At 30.9% G+C, this 17,654-nt stretch overlaps 1 protein-coding gene across 1 annotated transcript in view; it reads right to left on the reverse strand.

Moving 5' to 3' along the window:
- LOC145247313 (uncharacterized) overlaps window positions 1–17,654 on the reverse strand; it is a 558,870-nt gene that overhangs the window by 498,926 nt on the left and 42,290 nt on the right. Inside the window, exons 20-27 of the mRNA XM_080108949.1 lie at window positions 15,675–15,818; window positions 11,463–11,498; window positions 9,426–9,866; window positions 7,137–7,181; window positions 5,400–5,474; window positions 3,236–3,661; window positions 1,974–2,003; window positions 812–1,021 (exon numbers count right to left, since the gene is read on the reverse strand). Of these exons, the coding sequence (XP_079965075.1) occupies window positions 812–1,021; window positions 1,974–2,003; window positions 3,236–3,661; window positions 5,400–5,474; window positions 7,137–7,181; window positions 9,426–9,866; window positions 11,463–11,498; window positions 15,675–15,818 (1,407 nt within the window). The remainder of the gene's footprint in view (window positions 1–811; window positions 1,022–1,973; window positions 2,004–3,235; window positions 3,662–5,399; window positions 5,475–7,136; window positions 7,182–9,425; window positions 9,867–11,462; window positions 11,499–15,674; window positions 15,819–17,654) is intronic.

Genomic DNA, 17,654 nt, shown 5'->3' on the forward strand with positions numbered 1-17,654 from the left:
TTTGTAAACTCTCTCGGCAATTTCCGGAACTAATTTTATCCAGCTTTTGTAGAGACGAGTTTTTTTTTCTTTCTTTACTTAAACTTATTTCATTATTGAATAGATCATTTTATCATCACAAATTATATCTTAAAAAAAAAACAAAAACATGCTCATTTTTTCTTAATCAATGCTAGTTATCACCCCTATATAATTATCAACATCTTTTTATGTGCCGGTTTTTAGTATGCTGCTTCTGGAAAATATAAACTTCAGAATTTGTTTTATCATAGAACTTCTTTTTTCTAATATATGGATTACTTGAGGACAGCCTGAAATATAGTCTCCTCATATTAATAAAAGTCTCAATGCAGTAATATTCACATGATCCATATGCACACAATTCATGGCTCCACTTCTCTGGACAATGAATGTAAAATAAGTTGTGTAAAATTTCTTAATTCTTTACATGTTTTGCATCTTTTTATATATTCTTCAACATCTCATGAATATCTTAATCATCATACTTTTTATTTTATCCTTTTTTTAGCTGCTGCTCTACACTGTTTATCATCATGTACACTTTTATCACTAGTTTTCTTATATTTAACAAGCTTTACAAGCTCACTTTTTCTTCATAAAACAGTTTAAATTAACTGATCCCACGGTCCAAATGTTTTATAATATACATATGTGCATATATATATGCATGTGTATATACGTGTGTGTGTGTGCGCTCGCTCGCGCGTGTGCACATGTCAATGCAATGCAATAAAAGAAATAAAAAGTAATTGAGAAACCGGTTCAGTTAAACCAGTAATACTAATCTTACCTGGTTCAGCCGTTGATGATGGAAAAGTCCATTCAATAGTTTCCTCTGTTACAGGTAATACTTCTGTAAAAGCAGTAGTTGTCTGGGTTGTGTGTTTGCTACTAGCAGTTGATGAAGTTGGTGTTGATATTGGTATTGAGACATGTGTACTTGCTTCACTTGGTATCACTTCTTCAGTTGTTATATACTCAGATGTTGTAGAACTTGCCTCTGAAATTTCGAAATAAATGTTTCTTTTTAATTATAGTTTGTAAGCAGATACTATTTAGCTAAAATACTATGTCTATATTTGTAAACTGAAATCTGCAGATTTATTTGTAGAACATCCTCATTTGCCTATTTTATGAACATATTTTAAGTAGAAGGCGATTTGTGAAAAATCCAGAAATGTATATTTTCTTAAGATATTCAACTTGATTTGACAAAAAATCAGGATATTTCCTTAGCATATTCTCGCCAGAAATTGATTTAAGGAAAATCTGAATCCAGATAACTTCCAAATATTCTAAGTAGAGGTTGACTTGAAGAACATCCAAATGTGGTATTTTCGTATCATATAGCTGGAGATCAATTGGGAAAAAATGTACATGGATATTTCCAGAACATCTTCTAACCAAATGATGATTTCAGAAAAATCAGAATATATTATAGTTAAAGATTAATTTAAGAAAAGTTCGAATGTGAATATTTTTTAAACATATTCTTGCCAAATGTTTATTTCACTTTTTTCTAGATAATTGTGTTCTGTTTTAATATCTTTTCAAATAGTCATATATTTATATGCCATACTGTATAAGCTACTTAATTTAGATAGTGATATCCTATTTTTATAAATTTGCAAAGGTGGCACATATATTTATTAACTGTATGATCAGTTATATTTAGATAATACTGTTGTCTTCCTACCCATTAAAATTCCTCATCCTGTATAAAAAATGTATAATTAAATTCGTTTTAAACGACCATTAAATTACTTCTCTTTTTACAATCTTTTCTTTTGTATATCTAAAATATAAGAAAACTACAAAAAACAAAAACAGACAAATATATACTCCTAAATACTACAGTAGATATAAAGGAATAAAAAAGGTGAAATACTTGTGGTGACTTTATTTCAAAATCTTGTAAACATTTTAAAGAAAATCCTTGTATTTTGACTTACCTGTTGAACTAATCCTTGTAGAAAAGGTTCCTACAATGAAGATGTTTTTATTTTAATATCATGGATAAAACAACTGAAAGTTATTGTATTACTGAACAATTTTAAAATTAGATTTTCGAAAGTTTTAGGTACATATTAATAATTTGTATTATTTTGACTATCTCTTCTCATCTTGAATGTCATTATCACATGTTTTGGCCAATGTAATCCCGAACTTTCTTCATGTGCTTCATCTTGAATTTGGAAATCAATACAAGATTTTTTTTATTTAATCTATGAGGGTAGATTGTTCTTATTTGTCAGTCATAAGCAGGTAGAAGTGTTAATTTACTTTATTCATAGCATGATGCTATTGGACAAGTATGTTGTTGGTGTTTGTGTATTTGTTGCTTCATTTTACAGATCCAAAGGAAAGAGGAAGACACAAGAACTTTTACTGCTACATATTCACTATTGCTATAATGATGGCTTAATAAGAACAGAAAAGAAGAGAAAAGAAAAGAGAGAGAGAGAGAGAGAGAGAGAGAGAGAGAGAGAGAGAGAGAGAGAGAGAGAGAGAGAGAGAGTAGTATTCACAGAGCCAACAACTTATATGCCAGTATTATTACAGATTCTAATGCTACAAACAGCTTATTAGTTGTAGTGGACAGAGCATATCCCCTCCCCCAATGTAACTGACATAGTATTGCCCGTATTGTGTATAAAAACTACACTGACTGTGTTAAAAGTAGGCTTTTATTAATATCGGCTCACTTCAAATCAGGCCTTGAAAACCTATGATTGAAAAATGACTATGATTGAAAAAAGAAATGAAAGCAACAACAGTTGAAAGAGCTTTTATTCGTGATACTTCAGTTACAACCTGCTTATTGGTGCTGTGTATGCGGAAGTAAAAAGCCATTTGTAATCTTAAATTACAATATTGCCATAATGTTGTAATAATGCTGAGAATAAATGGTTAGTTGGAACTAGGAGAATAGTTTATTGTAATGTTACAACAATCTTGCAATGATGTCAAATTATTATAATGTTACAGTAGTATTGCAACAATGTCCAATTATTGTAATATTACAATAATGTTAGAATACTGTCGAATTATTGTAACATTATAGTAAGATTGCAAAAATGTTGAATGATTGTAATGTTACAATAACACTGCAATAATACTGAATATCCCACAATCAAAATAAAATGAAGTTGATTATTGGTATGATTTTTGTCCAATTCCTAGATTACTTTAATAATAAACAAAATGCACTTACCTGGAGTTTCAAAACATGCTTTGATGCTGACCCACACTTTATATCTCTCATTATTTGGCTTAATAGATTCAAGAATAATCTTGACCACTTGGACATTTGCGTAATCTTTGCTGCGATAAGTTCCCGAAATATTATCCGCTTTTCTTTGAAATGAAGGCAAACTGCTGTCCCATGTTTCAACAGAAAATCTCCCAACATTTCCAAACACTGTAACTTCTACAAGAGGTAAACCTTGTGCTTTGTTTGTGATTGAGATCAATAGGTACGGTTTTGTTTGATTTTGGTTTATTGGAACAGGTACAACCCAACCTTGTCCACTTGGACGTGAATCGCTTGGTGAGCCATCACCGAATTCAGGTGACCCATTGATAAAACGGTCAGGGATCAGGAATGGATTTGACATGCCTTCACTAACATCACAAGGTACTGAAAAATAAAAACAAATATAGATAAGATAATAAACAAATATAGATGCATATTTATTCTTCCTTTCATATGCCACTGTACTTTAATATATTTCAACCGTTAACTACCCTGGCCAGATAATGAAACTATGAATAGGTTCCTATCACTTCACATCTAGTTTGACTAAAAGTTTAACTCAGGAAAATAAAATAAAAATAAATAAAGGATGAATAATAGCAATAAAAACATAGACATTTGTTTTTTCTTCTACATACTACCATGCTTTAATCTATTTTAAATATATTAGCTATTTCATTCTTTCAAAATAATTTGAAAAAATAGTAAATAAAAAAATGAACAAATCAACGAATAAATAAAATATATTAATAAAATTAAAAAATAAAACACAAAATATGTAAAAAAAAAACAAACCCCAAAAAACACTTGCATGTTATCTATCATTGGAAAAATGGTATTTTGACAGCCAAAGTTGCACCTCTAGGAGAAAGGGGGCCAAGGGAGACTTCAGACCCTATCATATTATAAGACATTATTGCTGCTCTCATGAGATCACAAGTTCCGAAAGTTTCACCAGCTTAGTTTCTCTGCTTACTTGCTGGTCGCTGATGTAAACATTTTTACTGAGTTTTGTCCCAAGTTCTACAGACCTTCTCCAACACAAACGTGGGTCTACTGTAAGTTATTTCTTGTATGCTTATCATGATTACTTTATCTTGTTATTACAACTGTTACAGGCTTACTACTAAAAAGAATATCCAATAAAAGCCAATTGTTAACATCCTTTGATGTACATGAATGTCAGACAGTGAATAATTTTGGTCAGAATGTTCTCCCTTGTGTCATTTGGTCATGATTTGACTATTTATCTATGACATAGTTTTCCCATAATGTTAGCATGTTGAATTTAAAATAACTCTACCAACCCATCTGCTCTCTTAATGAACCTATTTGTTCTTTCTCTTCTTTATCTCTTCTTTCTGCTTTTGTTCTCACTTTTCTTCCTTTCTGTCAATTGTTTATTATACTCAGTCGTCCTATGGTAAGGATCTTCTGGACTCTTTCAAGCCATCTATCTGATGCTTTGTGTATGATTTATATTCAATTTTGAAATGGTTGTATTTTTTGTCTACTAATGCTTCCCCTTCTGCTCCATCATTGACTTGATCTGGCAAGTTCATCTGGATTCACTATGACCTTGATAAACTAGTTCCCATGTACTATGCTTTTTATCTAGTAGTATTGTTGATGGCTGATATGGCAGCACCTAGTATTCTAAAATTCTCATCCATCTGATATGGACGAAGCTCAACATCACTTAACTTTGATGGTCGAATAAAAACAGATATGTAAACAAAGTTGCGCTGTGTATTATTGCTTATCCATATGCAATTTTTTTAATAATTTGTAAATAAAAATGGATTCGCATAATGCCTTTTGACAACATATTAAGTAAGCACTTGAGTTTAATTTGATTTGATTGTATTTGGGCAGTTATTCACTTTTTCACTCATTTCTCAAACTTTTAGATACAATTACTTTCTTCATATTTCTTAGCCTACTTTTGTTCACTTCAAATTATTTATTGGGTGCTATAGTTATTGTTTGCTGTTTTGCAAGTGTTTTCCAGAAACCATTTGAATTATTGAAGTTCTTCTTTCTGTTGCTTACAATTATAGCTGTAACTGCCTGCCATTAGCCAGAATAAATTGAAGTAATTTAAATTTTGAAAATTTCATACCTTGAGATGTTGTAGTTCCTGGTGTAGAAACTGATGGTAGTACTGTTGAAGTAGATGTACTTTTACTTGGGAAGACTGAAATATAAAAATACATTGATATAAACATCTTAAGAAATAAATTGTTGTTGTATCATCATTGACATCAATCTTTAACCATTTCCCTAGTTAATTGTTGTAAAGGAATGAATTTGTATGAATTAAATAAATTAACAATGTAATTCATACAAATAAATCATATGCCTTTTATTTACAAAATATCAGAAGGTATAAACGATTTAAATGTTTATTCAATTGTGGATTTGTTGATAAAGGAATAGACTACTGATAATATTGTGTTCTTCTTTATATAGTGTGGCAATCAGCAGTTATTGCCAAATATCTTTAACAATTTCTTTTATTGCTTTTAATGAAGATATTTTAAGCTTTCCTTATAGATATTTCCTTCTGCTTATTTGATTTGAACTTGGAACCAATTTTGGACTAAAACATGCAATTTCTTTTGTACTAATACTCATAATCTCTCTTTCTTTCTCCCACCTTATATAAGACAGGAGGGATAAAGGTGAGAAGAGAAAAAGAGAAGGAAAAACAGGAGTTGAAAGCAGAACAGAGAGAATGAACTTTGTAAACATTGAAAAAACGAAAAACTGTAGCAATCCCACTAATATGAAAATATATAATTGATATTAAGTAGATTAGAGTCATGTCCTCTTGAACACTCAGATTTTCGGATTACAAACTGCCAGAGTTTGCTGTCTCTTATTCCACTCTTCTGGATTAAGAAAATATGCATTTTGATGTGAAATTAAATTGACATCTTACCAACATATTTGAAAATGGATCTATTCTTGTAATCTTTCGTCTTACTTTTTGGTGAAAATTGAACTTTTGTAGACATTGTTGTAGTTTGTTTTTACTTATGAGAATTTTTGGCATTTCTTATTTTTGGAGATCAATTTTAGGTGTGCATATGTTTGAGGGAGAAGGGTAACTAATCTATTATCTCCTGAAAATGCATTAAATCATTTTATAAATGAAATAATTATTTGATTATGTTTTTCTTACAAAGTCCTATGAATGAATAGATACCACACTTTATCAGAATTAGTGTTCATTGAGTGTGAAATCTCTATTTATTTGTGGGCTCATACATAAGATCGCCTCCACTTCCTCCAATTTTCTGTACTAGGCTATACAGACTATACTTTTTTTTTCAATAAGATCAACCCCATATCAACAGGCGGCACAGGCTTTATCTCCTTTAAAAGTATTTGATTATGTGTTCTTAAAAATGCTACTTGGTACGATAGTGGGAGATTATTTTACATTGAATTAATATATGAAAGTGATCTATTATTTTAAAGTCTAAAATAGTGTTTCGTTTTTTTTTTTTTTTTTTTTTTACTAACTTTTTCAATGTGTTTGTACGTAATCGCCTAAAGATAGAATCTTATGTTTTTATTTTGGGTGAATTAGCACAGAATGCAAGACTTCAATTTTACCAAAGTATATAGCTAGCAGCTATAATGAATCAGTATGACACTGATCTATCTGAGCTAAATTTCAACAACAGAAAAAATTTCCTCTTTTTCTTACTTTGTTTTCTTTCTTTTTCTCTTCTCTTCGTCTTTCTTTTCTTTTTTTTTTTACTTATTTTTTCTTAACCGTTGTTCCAGCTTTGTTTTTTTTCTTTTCAAAGTTGTGGTAATTAAAAAATTAAACATTCACATTACTAACCTGAAGTTGTTGGTGTTGTCTTGGAAACTTCAGGAGTTGTATATTCTATAAAAGATAAATAAAAATATGTAAAAAAGACAAAGTAAATTTACAAAATATATTTGATAAATTATAAGATCTTTTTGTCATTTACCAGCCCCCGCCCCCATGAGAGCTAGATATCTTGTAAACTTGAGCTTAATGCAGGATGTGGCTATTTCTAAATGCTACAAGAATGTTGATAGTCGGTAACAATCTCCATTTATATAAAGTTAAATAATGTGTATATGTCTATATATTCGTATGCATAGGATTAATTCCGAAACTAATTAACTAATCATTATGAATTCTGGAACATAACTGATAAGTATAAGAGTGGACAGTGTGGATTATATTTAGTTTTATGTAAAAAGGCAAAGAGGGACTAGAAGCCCCTGATGAACGCTTCAGATACTTCCGATTTTTATGAAATTTTACCAGTAGATATTAGATTTATTTTTTTTTGTATTTTAAATGGTCATAGCGGGCATAATATGAGCATGACCTCCTATCTAGAAAATTGAAACATTTTTGATTTCCATTAAATTTAATCCATAATCATTAAATACCAGTCAAGCTAGATTCTGTAAATTTCAATTTCAAGACTCCTTAAACCAAGCCTTAGATTTTAAGCATTTTCTAAAACCAAAATCATATAAAAGATTTTGATCAAATTTTGAATAAAGATTATAGACATTAGGTTTAATAGCATTACATGTTGATTTTAATGCTCGTAAATGATTCAAATTGTTCTATTTGCAGAATTAATTTTACCTGTCTTGGGATGAGTAATTACTTAAAAATTACCTGATAAGAGCCTGGTGAAAAATTTTATACAATCAATCGATTATGGTATCACCACTCTTTCTCTTTTTTCTTTGAAATTTTGTAGTGATTAGATTATGAGCTTTTTTGTCACATATATCTACCTTTGCAATTTTATTTCCTTTGGATTTATTATTACTACTATTACTTCTACTAGAATAGGGGTTTTTACACTAATCATTATAAGCGATTTCTCACTGACAAGAACAAGTGGTGCTTTCTGGAGTCTGAGTGACTAATCTCTCCAAATTTTTAGAACTCTTTCAATAAAGACTGTAAATAATTTTGCTACTGCAACAGACGTTTACAATTGATTTATTGTTGATGATGACCATTAATCTTCTCTGATATTTGAGTGGCAATAAGCCTACCCAAGACTCAGTATTCTCTGTATTTACAGTGCTCTCCCTATTTGATCTTTAGAGTATTTGACCCTCCACAACCATTTTGTATGGTTCCTGTTGAGACTGATGTTACAACCTGTGTGTCAGTGTTTTTTTTTTTTTTTCATTTTCAATTTAAAAAAATTAGGAGGGCAGTGTAAATGTAATTTTTCATTGATTTCTCTGAGTTTCAGTTTCCTTTGGCTCATGTGATGGTCTTTCTATATTTTATTATAATTAGTCGGAAGTGACAGTGGTAAAGTTGATATCAGAATCAACTCTAGACTCAGTATTCTATGTTTGAATCCTGTTGGATCCATTAACTACTGTCATTTGAAATTTTGATAATTTTCTCATGGTCTCTCCTGTGAGTTATGAAAAAAAAAACCCCAAAAAAACGAATCAGAGAAATTAACAAATTGAAAAATGCTAATTTTTATGAAAATGATATCTGACCTTGCTACCTCAACTGTTCTACATCTACTAACCCCCAAATTCTTCTAATGAGACCAAACCAACAGTTTCGTTTTTGCACACATTTCCCTATGATGATTGAATCTTCACTGAGGCCATCCAATCTAAGCCTGTTATTAAGATGCATTGTGTCACTCTCATATCATTTCTCTCCATACAACACATGTATTCAAGCTTTGATGATCAAGTTTCACTTCCATATATTATCCCACTTCATACACATGTCTGATAGACTCTCATATTGATCAATAATTGTAATGTTTTGCTGGTTAGTAATTACCGGAGTTCCCTGAACTTACTCCTTGTTAAACATTCAGTCTCCTGGCTAAATATACAGCATTAAGTTTTAGGATAAATAGAATAATCTAGAGAAAGGATTGCCCCTCCCCCTTCTTACATCTTGGTGTAGTAGCGAAGTAAAAAAGGAGTACTTGACTAAAGTTGATCTATTAATTTTTTTTATAAGGTGGAAGCAAATAATTATAATAATAAATATATATAATTTAACACTAGTTGCTCTTTTACTCATACAATGAAAATGCAATAGAAATATTTGTAATGGATAGAAAATAAAAATTAATATTCTTACCTGGTGTGAAGCAACCAATAATTGAGACCTTGACGTTAAAGTCTTTAGGGTATATGCCAACATCGACAGGTTTTACAGATTTTAGAATGATACGGACTTTTGTAACCTTTGTCATAACCGATGGTTTGTAAGATGATATCCCATTTGTAAAAGTTCCAACAGATTCATATAGAATCGTTTTTGGATGTTGCAATTGAACAACGTAGTTATTTACGTTTCCGTGAAGAATCACTTCTGCCAATAGAATTCCATCAGGATCATTGGTGAGTGTGATCGTGATGGTGGGGTCATAACCAGATTTACTTGGCACTGGAACTTTCCATCCACTTCGATCTGGACGCATGTCAAGTCTTGTAGAAGAGCTTTCAATTGGTGTGACAATTATGTGGTGATCAGGAATAAAAACTTCATTTTTCATTCCTTCATTCAAAGTACATGGAGCTGAAAATAAAGATATCTTTGTGAAACATATGTATCCTATTGACAGAGAAAGCTTCAAAATAAAATGGTAAAACTAATGCGATGAGGAAACAAGAACATATATTTGTATCCAAACATATTGGAAATCAAATGAAGATAAGAAATTTCAATGTGTATATTAGTATTTGTACAATTCTGAAATATGGGCAGTAAACAAGAGACTTACTAACAAAATAAACAGCTTGCAAAGGAGACTAGGAAAATATGAAATAAATTTCATCGTCAGCTAAGTATGGGAAGTGTAGTAAAACCATAAATAGAAGACGTTGGCACATGCCATGAGACTGAGTGGATTTCTGCTAGTATGAAATACCCTAAATCTGATATGAAGAGAAGTCAACCAAATGCAAAGTGGATTAAAACTAGCATAAATAATTTGAACTGTGATGATTTTGCAAAACACCCTAAAATCTGCACACTAAAAAGCATTACAAAAGACAACAAATTCTGGAGAAACACAATGATGATACTAATAAAATAGTGAATTTCAAAAGAATATATATATATATATATATATATATATATATTTGGCAGCAAGCATGTCTGATTGAACACGACTGAGTCCTTTTTTTCGATTTTATTGAATAACTTTTCGATTCATCAAGTGGTCTTTTTTGTTTTAGCTGGTAGGTTGTATATTATGGCGCGCAGTAGTTGTTCGGTCATATTCTCCTCGAGCGCTTTCTATTGGTACATCCGATCGTCACCAGAAGTGGTTGTTGTTATTGTCGTTCTTTTCTTCATTGAGGCTTGGTGTATTAATAGTTAGTTCTATTTTATTTTTATTTTATATTGTTATACAGGTAGGTGCAGGTGGGTAAGGGTGAGTTATAATTTTTCATTTTGATCTTCTTATTTTATTTTTATTCTATATTTTATTTATTTAGTTATTTATTTATTGTTAATTGTTGAGTACGGTTAGTATATTTGTCCGGATATTAAACGCGATTCGATTAATGAGGGGCTGTAGTTTTTAATTAGAATAGCTTCTTGTAATTTAAGTCTTTGTGTGCAATTGTGAAACTATCTAATTTTAGTATTGTTAGTTAAAATATTTCTTATTTCGGATGATTGTAGTTTTTTGTTGTGATAGGTTAGGTGTCGCTTGATGACACTATTATCTACTAAATGGTAGGTTAATCGTCAAGAGAGTGTTGTCTTGATGTGGCCTATGTATGCATTGTATGAGTTTTAGAGTGGGTTTGAAGACATTCTTTGAAGGGGCAAATAAATTCATACACTACATTAGTTTGTGTTAGTGTGATGTTAGTATTATTATTGTTTTTAATTATTAGATTAGAGGTTTTAAATTTAGTATATTATTAGTTTGATCTTTTTGTTCTGGTCGGTGGGTCTGGTATACCTTTTAATTAGGTTTGTTATTATTTTTTCGTCTGTTTTGTAGTTAATGTGCAGTTGGTTTTTGTAATATACTTTGATGGTGTCGTTTTTCAACAATTAACATAGCTAGACAAGTTAGAATAAAAGAATACTAAGAAATTAGCAATGAAACTATAATGCATCTATTGCACTATATATAAATAAAATGTATTTTACCTGTTGTTGATGATGGCATATAAGTAGTTGTAGAACCTGATAAAAATAAAATTGGGTGTTAATTTATTGTATAATTTAAACAGTTCATATTTGAGACATACCAAAACAACTTAGCATATATATATATATATATATATATATATATATATATATATATATATATATATATATATATATATAAGAATAACAGTATAGTTATATTTCAAACTCCAAATATTTATTTTTCATACAAAACAGTTCCTTCAGCATGTTAAAATTTTGGTACATATTTTACAGATCCATTTCGTTATGAAGAACCCTTTTCTTCTTGCAACATAATAGTGTTATGCATTTTTTCTATCTAAGCAAAGAATTTCTAATTTTCTGAAGATTATATGCACGAAAAGAGACGGTATTGACATAATAATAACTGTTTGTTTCTGCATAACAAAACGGATATGTAAAAAAATGTACTGAAATCTTAACATGCCGGAGGAGCTGTTTTAGCATGAAAAAAATATTTGGATTCTGGAATGTAACTATACTATTATCCTTTTATATATGCCTTTTATATATGCTCTATTGTTATATTTAACATGCATCGAGCTTCTAAACAAAAAGGATTGGTATACCCATAGAATTAAATATAATTGAAAAAACATATTTTACAAAAAAAAACAATATATATATATATATATGGTAATAAGTAGTAAAACTGCACACCTAGGAAATACAGATTTTTTTTCTTTTTTTTTTACACAGTGGATACAACTTATCAAAGCCCGGAAGCCACTCAGGGATAAAGGTTATTGCAAGTACATTACGTTAGTGTGGAGATTTGATGAAGTGTTTACTTAAGGGGGAGGTTCATTAGGAATTTGTTAACGTTGGACTTGAACACATCCAAGTTGTAGTCAAGTGGGAAGCAGGCAGACGGAACAGAGTTCCACAGGCGTGCAGTTCTAAGAAAGAAACTTTGTTCATGGAATCAATGTTTTGATTTAGGCACAGATAAAGAGTGGGGGCAATTTTTCACAGTGGATTCGGCTAGACGGGTGTTTTTGGTGAAAGATTAGCGAAGGGGAACCAGAGATTGGACTTCAGACGAGCACCTGCCATGGAAATAACGATAAAACAAGGAAAGGCTCGCAACGTCTCTTCTGTGGGAGAGAGGTTGCAAGGTAGAGAAAAGGGCATCCCCACTAAGCCACAAAGTCTATTTTGTACTCTGTCAAGGCAGGATAGGCTGTTTTTAGCAGCTCCTGCCCAGATATGGCAGCAGTATTCCATCCTTGGACGTACTTGGCTTTTATATAGATAGAGAATTGCATCAGTAGTGAGATATCTTCTGGAGCGGTAGAAGGATCCCACCATCTTTCCAGCGACCTTGGCAATAAACTTGAAGTACGTGTTCCATTTCAGATCAGGAGTAAAGGTCAAACCCAGAAGCTTGTCAAAACATGGGGCCTCTCCCAGACGAGAGCCATCCATCCCAATTGATGCCAGATGGGGATCAGAGCGTTGATGATGTAAGGCTAGGAGTTTGGTTTTAGATGCATTAAAGGTAACCAGTCATGTGTTCCCCCACTGAACCACGCGCTCGAGATCAGAGGAGAGAGAATCAGAGAGAACTTTGCCATTTACAGCCTTTGATGTGTTGCCGTAGATGGTCGTGTCATCAGCATAGATGTCAACGAATGATTTAAGTATGTGTTTAGGGAGATCATTGATGTAGAAGCAGTTTTAAATATTGAAAAATTGAACTATTAGAAGTTTGGATAAAATGCTTTAAAGCACATGCTGGAACAACGAAGTTATGAGATTGCCAGAAATCACCAACCTATTTTTGATAACTGTGTGATATGAAGCTATAAGAAAGATTTCACTAATCACTTATCTGACTGAAATTGAAAACGTAGCATTTACGAATTCAAAGAAGTAATTAAAAAAAGATTTAACTACAAATATGCAGTTTCATGTCATACTCAGAAGAGATTCTATTTGACTCATTTATGAGATCCTACAATATCACTCTGCAATGTAGTGGAAGCTAGAGGATGATTATTTTCTAATGTTCTCAAATTCGTCTCTCACCATCTCAGTTTATTCATTACATGTCGCTGGCAACTTCCTTTTTACAACTCAATATCTTGAAAAGCATGATTATGCGTGTACACCCATACACGCGCGTGTACACAAAAGACCCTCTCTTATTGCTTTTACCTTATGTGTTTAATAAACATATTATTTGTATATATTGTAACTCGGTTTTAACGTTCTCCTATTTGATGTCTCTCCTTTAAATGTACTTCTCGTAATGTTGGCTAATGTTCCCTTTTATTCGGAGTCGTACAAACACGTGTATCTGGCATATTAGAATATCTCTCTCCTCAACATGTTTACGGATCTTGCACAAATTGACTAACAGCCTACGTTACAAATCTTCTTTATACGATTTCTTTACATAACTGGAGTCTGGTAACTGGGAAACTTGTTCAAACTATGCTTTCTAATAATGATATTGGTACATCTGTTAAGCTTCTTTCTGATACCTGTACTTCTTTATTCCCCTGACAAAGTTATCCAATGATAGTTCTTAAACATTTGTAATCATGCAATAGAAATAAGAACCCTAGTCTAGACGATCTGCATTCAAAAATACTCCAAGCACTCTCTCTACTCATTGTAGACCCTCTCATCCACGAGTATTTGTCCCATCATTCAAGAAAGGCGACACAAAATTACAGACCAGTTTCACTCACTTCTGTAATTTGAAAAGTATTTGGGACTCATGATATCTCATCTCCTGACCATAGCACTAATTTCTTAAGTTCAACACTACTTCCCGAATTTCTTCATTATGGAGGAGTGGGTCACTAAAATTTTGGATGATAGCTATGCAGCAGACATTGTCTTGCCTGACTTTACCAAAGCCTTTGATTCAGTGAATCATAGGCCTCTGCTCTACAAACTCCAGGCCTATAGATTTCAACCACATGTAGTAAGATGGATAAGCATAAAACATCAATCAACATTTGAATGTACCTATCGGGGGAGGGTCATACTGGAGCCAGATAACGATTTCCACTGAACTTGTATCACTAGTGGAGGAGCAACATTCTCTGTCTGTGTTTAAGACGTAGTAATGATTTCTGTTGTAGCCATGATTGACGTTTTGGAGAAAATATTCAGACACAGCTTAGATGTATATATCTTCCAACTTTTCATTTACATGGCTTGTTGCATTTTGCTGTTTTGCTAAAAAATTTGATTAGATTTAATTTTGAAAACATTGGGTTTCTTTTCATGCTCCGCCAATTTAATCCATTCTATCATATACAGCAATAAGAACTATCAATGCATTGTAAAGTCTTAATTTCAGAGGTATTGATTTTAAGAAGGTGATATGCTTTACGATATATTGGTTTTGTGGGGTTGGGTGGGACTGGTTTGAACTTTTAGTGCATACTAGAGAGATATTTGTTCAAACCTTAGGATTAAAGGTGATTCTTTGGTTTCTGTATATATAAACTTTACGTGCGTTTCGAATCTCAGCTTAAAACATGTCTAGCCACACAAAGGAACAAAGAAAGCTGGCTGCGGATGCATTTATGCACATGTTTGTTTTAGCTGAGTACTTATCATTTTAAGACTAACAAAATTATACCAAACTAGCTGAATCTTGTGGGAATTCCACATTGTTTTCTACATCAATTGGTATAATTTACTGTTTATAATATTCTTTTTGAGATAAATGTCTGTCATGGTTAATACTATTAAGAAAAAAGACTCTCTTCCGTAAAAATAATCATCAATATCAGCTAAATATTTTTAAAATAAATAAAACAAATATGCCTCTTCTTTATTTATTTAAAATTGTAGAAATTTAATTATTTTTACAACAAAGAATATTCTCTTTATTCTCATAAAAATAATTGTCAGCTAAATATTCTTCAAATCAATAAAATAAATGTCACTTTTTGAAATGTATTTATTTAAAATTGTACTGTTTTAGTTCATCAGATGACATAAGTTGATTATAAAATGCACCAAGTCTGAATTGTTTACCTTAGCGACATCATTATTAATCAGGAATCACCATCTTGGTTAATCACAGAATCTTATTTGTTTTGATGCATGTGAAAGGTGATAATGTACATACATGAAATGCCTTAGAGTATTATTATATTGACAACACAAAAAGATATTTTTAAAGGTATGAAAAGCTCTCACCTTCACATCCCACTGGTTCTATAACACAGGCACCATTCCTATATGTAAACTCCTCTTTGCAGGTGCATATTTTATTGCATTCTGGAGAAACTGAACAATCGCTGTTACATCTTTTCAATACACAGTAACACTTTTCAGCACAATCTGAAACACAAGTAAAAACAGAAAAAAATATCATCTCTTGAAAAAATATATCAAAACCAGTTATAGTTATTCATAGAATTGTTCACATAATCTCACTTGTCTATATTTGTATTTTTTGGCTGTACCTATTTGAGAATCTTCCATTTAAGCTACTATCTTCTCAAATCAATCCTTTTAAACAAATTTACAAAACATTTACATTATTAATACAATATCAATATACAAATTACATTTTATGAGAATTGGCAAAAGCTCTTAGAAGCATTATTAATAAAATTAAAAAGTGTGAATAAGCAGACCAGCGGTTTTAAAACCACATTAAGATTTTATAAAACAAGCCTTAATTTTTATATTTTTTAACTTAGTTTTGGATAGTAAAATATCTATCATCAGAGAAGAAGGTTTTTATTTACGAAAAAGAAAGAAACAAAAGAAAATTCTTTCCTTTACTATCCGAAATTAATAAAAAATATTTGAAGTTAAAAAAAATTAAATATTTTATTTTTATAAAATATTTGCATCTTAACATAGTTTAAAAATATCTTGTCTGTTTATTCAAAATGTTTAATTTCATTAAGGATGCTTTTAAGAGCTTTTGACAATTCTCATATAACATTAAAGCACCCACACATATAAAAAACTCAAATGAAAATTTATTTTCAACAATACTACATGTTACAACACCAGTACACATCTTTCATACAACGATACAAAGGGCACGAACATTTTATTTATGAAAAAAAAGAAGAAAAACGACTCTTTCTTTCTAGTCATTGATGGATATGTTACTATTCGAAAGTAATAAGTTAAAAAAAGAACAATTGAATGATTCTTTTAATAAAATATTTGCATCTTAACATGGTTTTACAAAAGTCTGCCTTTTTATTCAAAATTTAAAAATTAAATTTTGTTAAATATTTCATCCAATAGTTTCCCCAAATCCCCTCTTAATTCTTTCATTTCTGAATTCATCCATCCAATTCTATCTGAAAATGTACTATACATTTGCTAATAGTAATCTGATTCGGCGACTTGTTCTAATGATTTATCACTCTGTTAGTCAAACAAATTAAATCTACATAATAAAGTAAAATCAATTTTTCATATTTACATTTAAAGATTATATCTCTGTAAATATAAGTGATATATAGAATTCAACTATGCACACTCTTTTTGCTGATTCTTGATGTGCTTTCTGAAAATATGCTCCCATTTTGTTTGCTTTCAGTAATTTCTATAATTTTTTCGACTCACCTGATTCTTCTAAAACAGTCAGAAATATAGGAAGTCTAATTAAGTTTTACTTCCACACAAAAAAAAATATTATTGCCACCACCACAACCACCATCTTAAACTGAAAAATAATCTTCATACTTTTTCTTGATATTACTTTCATTATTTAATTTTTCTGACTCAATATTGATGCTTTCCTGCTATATTTTTATTAGATGAATACAAGTTGCCTTCTTTTGCTTTTGTGGTGATTTGATTCGCGATTTCAAAAAAATTTATGCGTTCAAGAATTGACCAAATAAAAATAGAATGACTTGATTGTTCATTACCTACCGCATCCATTATTCCATACTGTTTGCATACAGTTAATACTCTCTTTCCTATTTTTCTCCTCATACAATTTCTGTAAATACATAACCTTTCTTTCCCAGATGATGCCAAGTACCTTTAATTACTTATGTTTGTGTTTTCATACCTCCCTTTGCATTTATTTACATACTTTCCCAGTCATATATATTTTCCTATTCTAGAATACAAGACTACAATTAATGAATAGAAACATACAAATGGATAGTTTGAATAAGGCAGCTACATATTTTCTTT

This window comes from Euprymna scolopes, chromosome 25 (genome assembly GCF_053919585.1).
Source record: "Euprymna scolopes isolate OS-2025 chromosome 25, ASM5391958v1, whole genome shotgun sequence".
Taxonomy (NCBI): domain Eukaryota; kingdom Metazoa; phylum Mollusca; class Cephalopoda; order Sepiida; family Sepiolidae; genus Euprymna; species Euprymna scolopes.